The sequence below is a fragment of the Haemaphysalis longicornis genome, unplaced genomic scaffold (assembly GCF_048455015.1).
Source record: "Haemaphysalis longicornis isolate Haplotype H1 unplaced genomic scaffold, Haemaphysalis longicornis Haplotype H1 scaffold_9, whole genome shotgun sequence".
NCBI classification, from domain to species: Eukaryota; Metazoa; Arthropoda; class Arachnida; order Ixodida; family Ixodidae; genus Haemaphysalis; species Haemaphysalis longicornis.
The window spans coordinates 100,979,490-100,992,317 of record NW_027526460.1 but is presented as its reverse complement, the minus strand read 5'-3'; the positions used below and the strand labels follow the sequence as shown (position 1 = coordinate 100,992,317).

The 12,828-nt window shown below is 45.2% G+C and overlaps 1 protein-coding gene across 1 annotated transcript in view; it reads left to right on the top strand.

Moving 5' to 3' along the window:
* LOC144153335 (uncharacterized) overlaps positions 1 to 9,487 on the top strand; it is a 65,927-nt gene extending 56,440 nt beyond the window's left edge. Inside the window, exons 5-7 of the mRNA XM_077684986.1 lie at positions 6,297 to 6,453; positions 8,238 to 8,455; positions 9,476 to 9,487. Of these exons, the coding sequence (XP_077541112.1) occupies positions 6,297 to 6,453; positions 8,238 to 8,455; positions 9,476 to 9,487 (387 nt within the window). The remainder of the gene's footprint in view (positions 1 to 6,296; positions 6,454 to 8,237; positions 8,456 to 9,475) is intronic.
* The last annotated feature ends 3,341 nt before the right edge of the window (positions 9,488 to 12,828 follow it).

The following is a 12,828-nucleotide window of genomic DNA, read 5'->3' as shown; positions in this document are numbered from 1 at the left end:
GGCTCGTTTTGTCGCCGTAGCTCTCTCGCTGGACCCAAGTAGAGCCACACGGCGTTCTGCCGTAGCGGCTGTCGTCGCGGCGTAACCCAGAGGCTTCGAAAGCCAAGCGGTTTATACAGTCATAAGCGTTAGAAACTCGTGAAGTGCTGGCGCTTGTCATACATCTCCCCGTTGTATAGATCAAAGAAAACTGTAGGTACATTTGAGGCAAAATATACGCAATTTACAGGCAGCGCCTGCGTTCATTTAGTTAGGAACTCTCTTTGGGTTGGTGTTTGTGATAGTAAGATAAAATATGTGGCAATCCAACGCCGGCACATGCGGAAAGAAAATAAAGCGCAAAAAGAACAGAACTCCCGCTGGCGCAGTTTCAGGCAGCGTGCGCGCGAGCACATCGAAGGCGGGAAATTTGAATTACATTGGATGGTAGCAGTGCGCGGATAACGGCCCTACATCCCGTTATGACGAATCACTGCTCTGCACTTCCGACAGCTTCCACACTGAGTGGAACGGCTTTAATTTTTTAAGTGCAGAGCACATAAGAGGCCCGGCTTGTAGTCGAAGCTTTTTCACTGTCACGCTATCTAGTCACTGAACTCAGGCGGCGTAGCTTCGTAACGGACCCAAAGAGAGGCTTCAAAGAAATACGTGCTTGTTCTTCGGTTCAGCCTTCTGGACAAGAGTTAACGGCCTACTTGAACAAGCCCTTTTTATAGTCATAACCGTTGGAAACTCCTGCAGCGATGGCAGTTGTCATACATCTCCTCATTATTTAGCGCAAAAAAAAAACTGAAGGTATATTTGAGGCCAAATCTGAGTAATCAACCAGCAGCTCCCGCGCGTACTTATTTCGGAATGTTCTGTTGGTTGTTTTTACAATATAAGCGAAAAATGTGGCCCCGGAAAACAAAAAATGTGGCTCCAATGCACGCTGTGAATGTGGTTGGATTGCGAAGTAGTAAATGGCACCCCGATCCCAACCATAAGGCAGAGATAATTAGAAGGGTAAGAATGGGTGGAGTGCATTCGACCGGCATTCTCAGATAATGAATGGCAGCCTACCATTGCCTCTGAAGAAGAAAGTGCATGACAGCTGCATCATACCGGTACTTTCCTACGGAGCAGAAACTTGGGGGCTCACAAAATGGGTTCAACTTAAATTGAAGACGACTCAGCGAGCATTGGAATGGAAGATGATAGGTGTAACGTTAAGGGACAAGATGAGAGCGGACTGGGTCAGGGGACAAACGCGTGTTAAGGACAAAGTAGTAGAAATTAAGAAGAAATGGACGTGGGCAGGGCATGTAATGCGAAGGCAAGACAACCGTAGCAGAGTCGATCCCTAGAGAAGGCAAGTGTGGGAGAGGGCGGCAGAAAGTTAGATGGGCAGGTGAGATCAAGAAGTTTGCGGGGATAAATTGGTCGCAGTTAGCACAGGACCGGGATAACTGGAGATTAATGGGGAGGCCTTTGCCCTGCAGTGGGCATAGAGAGGCTGGTTATGATAATGATGATGATGAAATGACACCCACTACTATTACCCATGCGACGTAATGTGAATTCATCCTCGTGGTTTACAAAGAGGAAAACCAGACTCTGGCAGCCATTAGCTGGCTTTCACGGGGGCAGCGTCCCGGACCCAGCAGCGACAGCAGAAAGAAAACAGAGAGGGGCATCTGGCGAAGGGTGAGGAGGGGAGCGGCACGCACTGCTACGGCGTCATCTCTCTCGCTACCTCCCCCTCACGTTTGTGCCATGCGTCGCTGCCAAAGCGCGCCGACACCGTTCTCCCCCTCCCTAGACGGTGTTCCGTTCGCCGTTAATCCTGACCATGTCGCCGCCGTTATCATACATTATGCGGTTTGAACTTCATATGAGGGACCCGCCGTGGTTGCTCCGTGGCTAAGGCGTGTCGCTGCCGAGCACGAGGTCGCGGGTTCGGTTCCCGGCCACGGCTGCCGCTTTTCTGATGGAGGCGAAAAGTAAAAACACCCGTGGTTACGAGATTTCGGCGCACGTAAATATCCCCAGGCGGCCCAAATTATTCTGGTGCCTTCCACTACGGCGCGCCTCATCGCCTGCGTTGCGTCGGCGCGTTGAACCCTGCAATCAATCAATGCACACGAGGGCTTTGAAGTCGCGCAGGTGGTATACCCGCTGCTGTGCTCGTTGAACACAGCGGCGGTTTCCCGGTCTCCTCGTGTGGGCGTAGCTTAGTCTCAGTAAAAACGTGGCAGAAAGAGAAGGGTTTGTGCCTTCCATGGGGCGATAAGTGTTACCCGTGCAAGAAACCCAAGTCGATCGTAAATGTGTTTTTAGAGTGTTGGCATGGGTCATTTTTCTGGGATGTGCTTCAGCGCACATTAAAGAAAGATTTCCCTCTAGATGCACACGGAATCCGGTTCTTACCCATCGAAAGGGATGATGGTGTACTGTACCACCTCGTCGTGCTTCCGGCCTTGAATGGCATTTGGAAGTCGCGTATGCCCATACGTCATAGTGATGTTGATACCAAACGCCCTAAAGAGTATTTTTCTGGTTCCATTCGGTTGACTATTGCAGTATGGAGTGCTCAGCCTGAGCCTTCAGAATGGTTGCCTGCGATGGAAGGAAGCATTAACAAGCATGAAACAATTTAAGCCGGCTTTCTGCTACCCAGGTTTAGGGTCGCAGCTTTATCAATGCAGTGTTTTGTTGTGAGTTTTTGTAAGGTCAAAGTCAGGCAAAAAAGAAAAAAAAAAGAGTGGGCGTAGCTTAGTCAGTAAAACGACAGGCTTTCGCTCGGTCAGTGTATTCGGGTTCAGGTTCAATTCTTTGTGGTGCCAGCAAGTTCTTTTATTTAGTCTGGTAGTTTTCCGCTAACGCAGACGCGAAAATTTCCTTGGGTGGCAGAGGTATACTGCTTTGAAGTAAACACTACGCGTTCAAAACTGCGCAGTAGGGCTAAGGCGTGTGAGAGATGGAAGCAAACACAAAGATAGCAGAACTTCCGCCCGTGCTGTTTTAGGCAGAGGGCGTGCAAGCACTTCGAAGGCGTGCTGGTGCTTTTGTTGCAAGGCAACCTAACCTAACGCAGATGTTGAAAGGCGAAGTAGTACAACAGCGTATTCCAGGAATGTTACGCGCAGACGACGTTGTTCTTTTAGCTGATAACCAGACCGATCTGAAACGGATCATAAACGTTAGGGGTCAGGAAGCCACATACACCGGATTAAAGTTTAGGACAAAAAATTGGAATACTGGTTTTCAAAGACACTAGCACTGAGGCAGTTGTCAATCTACCATGGCGAATTACCCAGAGTCAAGGAATATAAATGTATGGGTGTGTGGATAAACGAAGAGGATGACTACTGAAGAACTCACGACGAGCAAATAAGATTAAAGGAAAGCGACACGCAGCTATAATGAAGCATAGAGCGCTGTCGGGGTACAACAAATATGAAGTAGTGAGGGGAATGTGGAAAGGAGTAAAGGTTCCGGGTCGCCCATTTGCGAATGCAGTACTCTGCTTAAAATCAGGCGTTCTAGCAGGCCTGGAAGTGACCCAGAGAACGGTAGGCTGCTCGGCCTTAGGAGGGCATGGAAAAACAACTAACAATGGGGGGCAGGGAGATATAGGCTGGGCCTCGTTTGAAGCTCGAGAAGCTCAGAGTAAAATATGTTTTTACGGGAGGTTGAGAGCAATGGATCAAAGTCTGTGGACAGCTAAAGTTTTTATGTACCTATACATGAAACTCGTTAACACGCAGTGGCCAAAACAGACTAGAAGGGTAAAGACGCAATACAGAGAGAATAGCGGAGAATCAAAGACAGAGAAGGTAACAAAAATAGAGGCAAGGCAGATAGAAATGAATAAATTGAGAGAATAAAACTGCAGCTAACACGTCGTTAGAGATGTACAGGTCTGAGAAATAACGCCTTAGAAAGGAAAATTTCTACGATAATTCCAAGGTTTGCTTTTAGAGACTAGAGCAGGTTGCTTGCGAACTACGAGCTTTGTGGGGAAGTGTACACAAAATTGTGGAATATGCGTGGTCTGTGAAAAAGAAACAGAAATTCTGCGGCACATAATGTTAGAATGCGAGTGTACCCATCGAAGTATTCATGAGGGAAATCTGCTGCGTCCAGAAGCCCTAGGATTTAGGTGTAGAAAAGAAAGTGTAAACTTTAGGACTGTCGAGCAGACGAAAAGAAGATTATAATCCTGGTGGACGAAAAATCGAGAGGGGAATATTTCCTAGGACAGCTACTACCTGTAACAGAAAAAAGTAAGTATTTTGTGCCTGCCCCAACAGCAGCGCTAGTGCTAAACGAAGAACATAAAACATAGATATATCAGTTTTTTGTAAATATCACACGTCATCAGCCCCCCACAAGGAGATACCACTACCAATCATCATCATCAGCATCGTCATCATCAGTGGTCGCAATGAATGCATGAAATTACCACTGCCCCTCTGGCGGAATAATCACTACTCTGCACTTCCGACCGCTTTCACATTGAGCGGAACTGCTCTTATGTTTTATCAACTACACGGCGGGAACCAAGATTGCACGTACATGCTCTGAAATACAAGATGCCGACAACAAGAGAAAATAAAACAATGACGTTTTATATACGTATGTACGTGAACAAGGTGTCCGAACGGGAGCCTTGTTCACGTACATACACTGCTATTAGCCACGGCCGCCCTGTTGACACCGTGCCCCCCCCCTCCCACGACCATGTCACGCGAACTGCTCTGGCATCTGATCGCCCGCACGTGGCGGTGTGATTCTCAGACGTCACGAAAGGCGCCGTCACGATGTCCTTTGCACCGGGTTCTCAGTCCACCTGTAGGTGCGTGGTCGCTGCGTGGTTCTTCGGGCTAGGCTCGTGCCCCGTTTTCCAAGACTATAAGGCGGTGCGTCAGGTGATGGACGTAGCTACAATTTCTTTTTTCTCTCGCCACCACGCACGTGTCTTCCATCGGACATCATTCACATTTCTGCCAACATGGCCTACCACGCCCAGGGAAGTCGAGTCACTTAGACAGCAACTCAATGAGCATGTTTTACGTTATTATCGTAATATTAAAAATTTACCCAATGATAAAATCAAACGCTGATCATTGTTGTCACCATTGGGGATATTACTGTCAGTTACCTGCAAAAGTCTGGAGCATTAGTGGAAATGAGGCCCATAAAACTCACTTCAGATACCAATGCGACACAATGCTGCAGTGAATAGGTCCAGTTGGCGCAGTCGGACGTCATGCTGGATTATACCTTAGGATCAATAGTCCTTGAAACCGCTCGTGGCGTTTCGGCGGTTTTTAAAGGCAGAGTGCATTATTTCTACCAGTAATGCAGTACGCACCAATAAAGCGCCGCAATTAAACACTGCAAAAATTCAGTTTAAGACCGCACGAAACGTGATTATTCTAAAGTGCATCCGTCGGGGACTTTGCGTGTATTTTACATTTTTGACTGCGCTCTAAACGTTCAGCTGGCGATGCTCAGTAGAGTGAGGTAGTCAAGTGTTCAATGAAGCTTCGTCCGGTATGGGGTCGTTTTTTGAAGTTTAAAATTTCACTCACTGACCAAGGCAAAACCAAAATATCCGACGTTCGGAAGGAACACGTCTCTTCCTAAAGGTAAGTGTTCGAAAATGCCGAAGGTTTCAAGCTTGAAGGTAAATGTTCTAAGACTGCTCAAGAGCAGCTAAATGTTGATGTGAGACGTCGCTTCCTTTTCAAAACTACTTTTTCGGCCTTATTTCTTGCTGTTACACACATGACATATTTTTGCTAACGCATTACATTTCATGCTATATTATACATTAAATTTATTTTTTTGTCCAGCACAAAATGAAGTAAACAGATTCATATTGAAATTAAAAGGACATTGTTTCGGTCTGCCGCACTTCCTCAGAGAGTCGCGTATCTTCACATCGCAGACAAACTTATCGCGGTGGTATTTTTGAGTTATCACCTTAGTTATGTTTGGCCAGACATGCTGAATGTTGAATCGTAAGTGTTTGACGTAAGCTTACATATTGATTGATTGTAGGATTCAACGCACCGATGCAGCGCAGGCGATGAGGCACGCCGTAGTGGAGGGCTTTGGATTAATTTTTACCACCTGGGGATCTTTAACGTGCGGCGCAATCTCGCAAGACCGGCGCAACGGCGCAAGACCGTTTTTTAAGCTTACATATTAATTATTCATTTCGCACTAACAAATGCGTTAAAGGGCATGCCATTTACATCTGATAGCAGCAAATTCTGTTTACGACGTATTTCTTTGCTTCCTAGGTGTGGGCACTGCTGCTGCTGTCAATGGCTTTGCTCAGTGTAGTGTTTGCCTGCGTGGACGTTATTGGCGCCAAAATTCAAGGAGAAACGCCTACCAGAGTAACCAAAGCTTGGAGCGCCTACTTCTGGATGCTGTTCGAAAATATGCTTTGTGAAGGTACGTTACCAAATCCGCTTTTTATGAGGCCCAAAGAGATTGATGTTTATAGCAAAAATAAAAAAAAGTATACGTGTAACTTTTGGTTGTTTTTTTTTGCCTTTGATTGCCCGTTCGATACATTTTGATTTTTTACGCGGTGCCTATTGAATACGTAGTAGACACCGAGTAATTCGAATGAAGTGTCGCAAGGACTCACTAGTGATAAAATATATAACGAAAGCCTGATCTGTTTATGTCAAAAACCTATTAGCGGAGGAGCTCTGAAGTATCAAAAGGAAGCGCAGATGTAAACGTTGAGTAATACATCCCAGGCTACAACATTTTCCAGCTGAATGCCGGCAAGGTATAAAAAATGTTCGAAAATATTGATTGCACTGCCCGAAGTTTGCAACAGACAGCCTAGAGGGCACTGTTTACTGGAACGTTTGTACATCAAAACAGTTACTGCGGTGACATGATAGGATAGAATATAAAAAGGCAATGACAACCACAAACCAATCTGTCGATTCGGTGACTATGCTTCGGTGTGTGAATGCATGAAATATCTGGGTACATCTACATGATATAATGTTTTGATGATAATATGTAGTTGTTTTTTATATGCGGCATATCTTTCTTTGATTCTGATTCTAACGATTTGGCATTTTATTGCGGCTTTTTGGTCCTAGTTCACCCTACTTTTCTTCCTGCTAGGTTACCAAGAAACTTTGCGGTAACTAACGAACCTAAAGTTCACATTTAGGACAAACGCTTATAGGAGCCAAAAACACCACAAGTTTGTGTTATTCGAAAGATCACGTGTTTTGTAGTGCCCCCAGCGCTTGTCCCAATGCAAAAGATGCTTTATTTACTGAGAAATCAAATAATTTAAGTTAAAATTTTGATTTTTCTTGGAGGATTTAGGTTGCTCACATGAGCTTGCATATGCAACTAATGAGTCACCCAAGACGGCGACTGGATACTGGAAATCAAGCGATTGAACGCACATTTATTTAAAAGAAAAAAAATTGCAGCAGCTTGCACAAGTAGTGCAGGGCTTGAGAAGCAGCAGAGCTGGCGGCCTGTCTACCTTTGTCGGAGAGCCGGCTGTTGCACCTCACTTCTATTTTCGAACTTGCGGTAGACTGTTCTTCATGACTGGCAGGCCCGGATCGTTTCACCCGCAGTCTTTCAAATCTCTCCCAAAGAGGACACTTAGCACGCGCTAGAACCCACGGCCAAGTCCAAAGGCAACGGCCGCGCTGCGAACCCAAAAGAAGTTCTGTGTGCACAAAATGCGATGATTCAATTTGAAATTGGATAGACGCCATTCTTCCTAATAAGTACCAATGGTTAGTGTTCTCCGCCGCTTCTTACCCTGTACCCTCCCGGGCCATTGGGGGAGGGGGGGGGGTGATAGTGGCTAGGTTGCTGGGTTCAGGGCATGAAAATTCCCGGGTCTATTGCGGGGAACTATTGCGGGAGAGGCGACGATAGCCGCTACATACTGCGCTGGGGGTGCTACTGTAGCTCCGCGGTATAAATGACGCGAGCGCGCGCTCCGCTCCCGTCATTCTCCTCCCGCAACGCCGCGATGGAACTGAAAACTAATGGGAACTTGAGTCGACCCCATGGCTGCTTCGCATACTACTTAGGGTTCCCCTACAGGGTTCCCCTAGATATATTTGTATTTGTGCATGCGCGCGTGGATGCATGTTGCTGCTTAGACACTCCTGCGTTATTGCTAGATACCGGGTGCTAGAGTTAAGATGAATTTCTGTCTTACTTGATCACTGCTGCAGCTTCTACCCGACCGCCTCGTGGAGCCGTTCTTCGGATCCTGAGCTCCACGTGGTGGATCGCCATTGTTGTGCTGATGAACGCCTTTGCGGGTCAGATGAGGGCCTGTCTCATGGTGAAGACCGAGCTTGAGAAGATCAACACACTGTCTGACGTTGCTGCGAGACCGTACCTGAAGGTTTACCTTCTCAAAGAAACTGAAATCACGCGCTACCTGGAGGTAATAGAAGAGTCAATGTTACTGTGTACTGTTAGACAGATTACTTTGGTGAGAAGCTTCAAAACAGCGCACATAGTTTATACTGCTTTGTGCGCTCGATATGTGCAAGGCTAGAAAACAACTATTTTGTAACTTGCATGCGTCACCAGCCAATTAGTCACTCCCGAAGATGAGGAAAGAGGTGGTGGTGGTGGAGCTGAAAATGGCGCTGCAACGGAAGTACAAGGGTACCGAATATTGCAGAAAGGGCAACAACAACATTAAAAGAAGCGAATAATCTGTTTGTCTTTATTGCATCATCACTAAAGCTTTTGCTTGAAGTCGTGTTAGGGATGACCCAGGAAATGATGTGAAATATTTCCAACTTTAGTACTAAGTACCAAGCTCAGAATTGCGGAATTTCGACCTCTTTACTCGCAATAAGACGGTTGGAAACGGCATGTTTTATTTGGGGACAACCCTATAATTACCTTATTTGCATATCCTTGGCGTTTTTATTATTGCCTACAATGTTGTGGGTGACAGTTGTGATCTCTTGCCAGCTCCAAGTATTAATAGTCTGCCTTATCGGTAGTTTATGGGGGTCACCGGCATTGAATATATCTATCATTCAATGTAACTGTCAAGTACATTTTGTCGCAGATGTCTCAAAAAGTCACAAGTGACATATTTGTGCTCTCCAGTCAGCTTGAGATATTGAATTTCCTGATTTATCGGCATTCCCTAAGCCTCACTGACATTTGTTAGATTTATTTTATAGTGACCCTGCTTAGGTAACGATCGCGCCAACAAGTCACGGTGACCTGACGTAGTCCGCGCACTGATATACCGTTAAGCACCAGTAAAAAAGAGACGGCATGCAGATGGTTAGCCACTCTATGTCCAAAATGTTTACGGGGAGACTGAGTGGCTCTGAGTATTGACTACAAGGACATGCACACATACTTATTAAGGAACACCGAAGCACTGCGGTTCTTGTTCCCATTGGCCCGAATGGTTTTGTCTTGCATGTTATTTTAGAGACAGGGTTGATGCTCCCAGTGAAAAATATGAGCAGTCCTTTAGAGTGGCGCATTTTTCTCAAAGAAGCATCGTGTTCATGACATTGACCCTGTAAAGTAGTGGCGAAGCCGAGTAGACATCCTTAATCTACCTAATAGGAAATTTGAACAAGACAGGCGTAAAATAACTCAATTTCTACAGGGTTGTTACGCCAAATTTTCGTGATCGCCCAACTGCACCGGTTTGGTATTCTCATACTGGCTGTATTGCATTTGCATTACATGATGTGCCGTACTTCTCAAAGCTTATATATTTTCTGTTTCTCTTTTATATTTGGCGCAGGCCAGCAAGGGTGCCGCCGAAAGCGCTGTATGGAGAATGATTCGCCGTGACAAAACTGATATCTACGGTCTGTTCCGCTATTCGGATGAAATGCTCATTGAAATTGCCCAAGAAAGAGCGGTCGTGTTACATGCAAAGATGGTTTCACAAAATGAGGTAAGGATGTAGTTTAATTCGATAAAATCGCTTATTTTGTTCGCCATAAAAGAAGACAAACTGTAGAGAGAAACGAAAACGTCTTCAGGAGACCTACCACTACGCAGTAAATCTGAATACGGCGAAATAGTTCTCATTGCGAACCATTTGTGTATTCCCGGAGTATACAGATGTCGAGAGTGAAGTTTTTTACAGCCCCTCGCCGTGAGGGGTCAGTGGCTAAGCCTTTGAGGTGCTGATACCAAAGGACGCGGTTTGATTCAAGTTGCGGGTAGCTGTTCCTTAAATGGAGGCCGAAAGCGAGAACTCCAGCGTGTTGAGATTTCGGTGGAAGTTAAATTGTCCCCAGGTGACAAAATTATGCCGGAACACTACACTACGAAGCAACTCACAAGACACGTGTAGCTTGGGCGCTTTAAACCTCGACAATTTGGGTTGTCAAATGTAATCTTAAAGAGGTATATGATCTGGTACAATTGTAGCCTAGTGGGTGGTTTTCTAGAGGAGTTTAATATTGCCTTTTTGAAACCAATACTTTCCATGCTCTGAAATCGGATGTTAAAGAATCAATTCACTGAAATTCTTTTTGGATCGCTCATGAAAATTCTGAAGCTCTTCGCTGCACTTCCCAAAAATGCAAGCCGGTCAGCCAAACGTTCGATTTCCTTGTTATGATGGCTAATTAAATATCACGAGAAGCGTGGCGGTAGGGTGAAAAGATAACATTAGATTTAGCTTGCCACATCTTGTTTAATATACGGTTTAAAAGTTGGTTTCTAACTGTGCAGCTTCTGAATGCGTTGATTAACGATTACCTCGTTAACTTTGCATTACTTATTACAAACAAAATAAAACTGGCACTTGAACTTTTAATATCGCCGATTCAGCCACTGTATCAATTAAAAGCCCTCCGTGGCGTTTTGTCTCTGAACAATACTCCGGGTGCGTTGTAGAAAAGGGATTGCCCTCCAGTACGCGCCCACTTCCAGCGAATACACACAGGAACAATACTCCTTGTGAACTTAACCCGACACCATGGTAAATATAAATTCGTGTTGGTATGGAAAAAGATTCAAATTTTGCATGGCACCATAGATCCTAACTGGACAATAGCGCATCGTGCCATAGGTTATATTGTTAATGATGATATGACTAGCCATTTATATTCAGACCAAACAAAGGATTCTGCCTTGGATTTCCAACTGCTGCCGTCTGCGCTAACTGAATACATGGTACTCTTCCAAAGGTTTTTATAATGCCTCTATCATCTCACCTGTCTCACCTTCTTTATCATAGCATGCACAGGTAGGCATTGTGGTACATTCACAATGATCCGACTAGCCGACTTCCGGGGTACATGGTCGGCGAGCGTATTATCTCCTACCTTTGTAAGGCATGTTTTCACCTGTTACATAGGGTTTAAGAGGTGTCCAGACTTGAACATTGAGTTACTCAGTTTTTAAGAAACGGGTCAAATAAGCGCTCTTTGTAATTTTTGAAAATGTACAGTAAAAGGGCTCCGCGTGAATCAGTATATTTGTTATATCACTGCTTCCATACTATTCGTCATCGCTTGCACTTCCATAGCAACCATTGCTGGTGCCACTGCACTGCAACGGGACGAAATTTGATAAAATGTTGCCACCCGAAGCCTGAGCTCGGACAGTCTACATGGTGGCGTGCCTACCACAGCGAATATAAATTTGTCAAAACATTTTGCGGATTTGCCCATATAGTCGATTCAGCTGTTGTAAAATTTGATAGTAATCATTCAAACGCACTGCTTCTCAGAAGGTTCACTAAATACTAAAATAAAATGGGGTGGAGGATTTAGGGAAATTATTCCATTTCAAAGGTAGACAACAAAAAGTCTAACACATATGAATACGGCATTGAACGGTCGGAATGCTGACACTGTCCGAGGGGTCCATACCGTATGCACGGATGTGGCCCAGATTCAACAACAAAACAAGGCCTGCATTTGCTTTTACGGGACACGAGCGCCAAGGCTTTCAATTCGCGAACGGATACGACAAAAGTAGCTAAACCGGAGTACCTAAACAATTGCCTACCACGAGAGGAGGTGTCCTTTGTCTCAGAACACGGTAAACTCAGAATACACTTGTGTTTCGGTCTCCGCTTGATGCGTAGTTGGTAAGTAGAGGTAAGGGCTAAAATATTTTTGGAGTAGTACACACAAAGATGAGTTCGCAGGACCTCTCAGTAAAACTCCGACGGAGTGAGCCATGCGCGCGTTTTTACCGAGAGCAACGCAAAGAGATCCTCCAACGGGGGTCTATGATTGAAATTTTTTTTTCTTGTGTAGGGTTTGGTTCCGAAGTCCAAACTGACGAAGGGCAAATCGCCAAGTTAAGCTTAAATTCTCTTCTTTTTGTGTCAGGGATCCAAATTCTGCAAGAGAACACAAGTCGGGGAGTATTACTTCGGCACGCAGGACCTAAGCAACTGGATGTTTGTGTCATACATGAACCGGTATTTGAACCGGAATGTTCGATACGGCATAGAAAAAATGTGAGTATTCATTCTTACTTACCATCATACTGTAAGGCTTTCCGCATTTTCTTACTTGTTCGCAATTTCTTACTTTAAATGTGGCTCTTCATAAATGAGGTTAGATTATTTTAGCTGCTATTCCCACCTGCGAGCGAAGCAAAAACAATTTTAATAGCAGGAGCAAACATGGTAAAAAAGCGGCAGAACACTTGCATTAGAAAGGAAGGCTTTTTGGTGATCTCTCCGTTGAACAAATCGCGGGGAATGCACAAATGCGCTGTGATAAGTGTGATGGTCATCCTGTCACAGTGTCTAGCTTTCTGATCTCATTTTCTTGGTTTCACTGCGCGTGATACTTT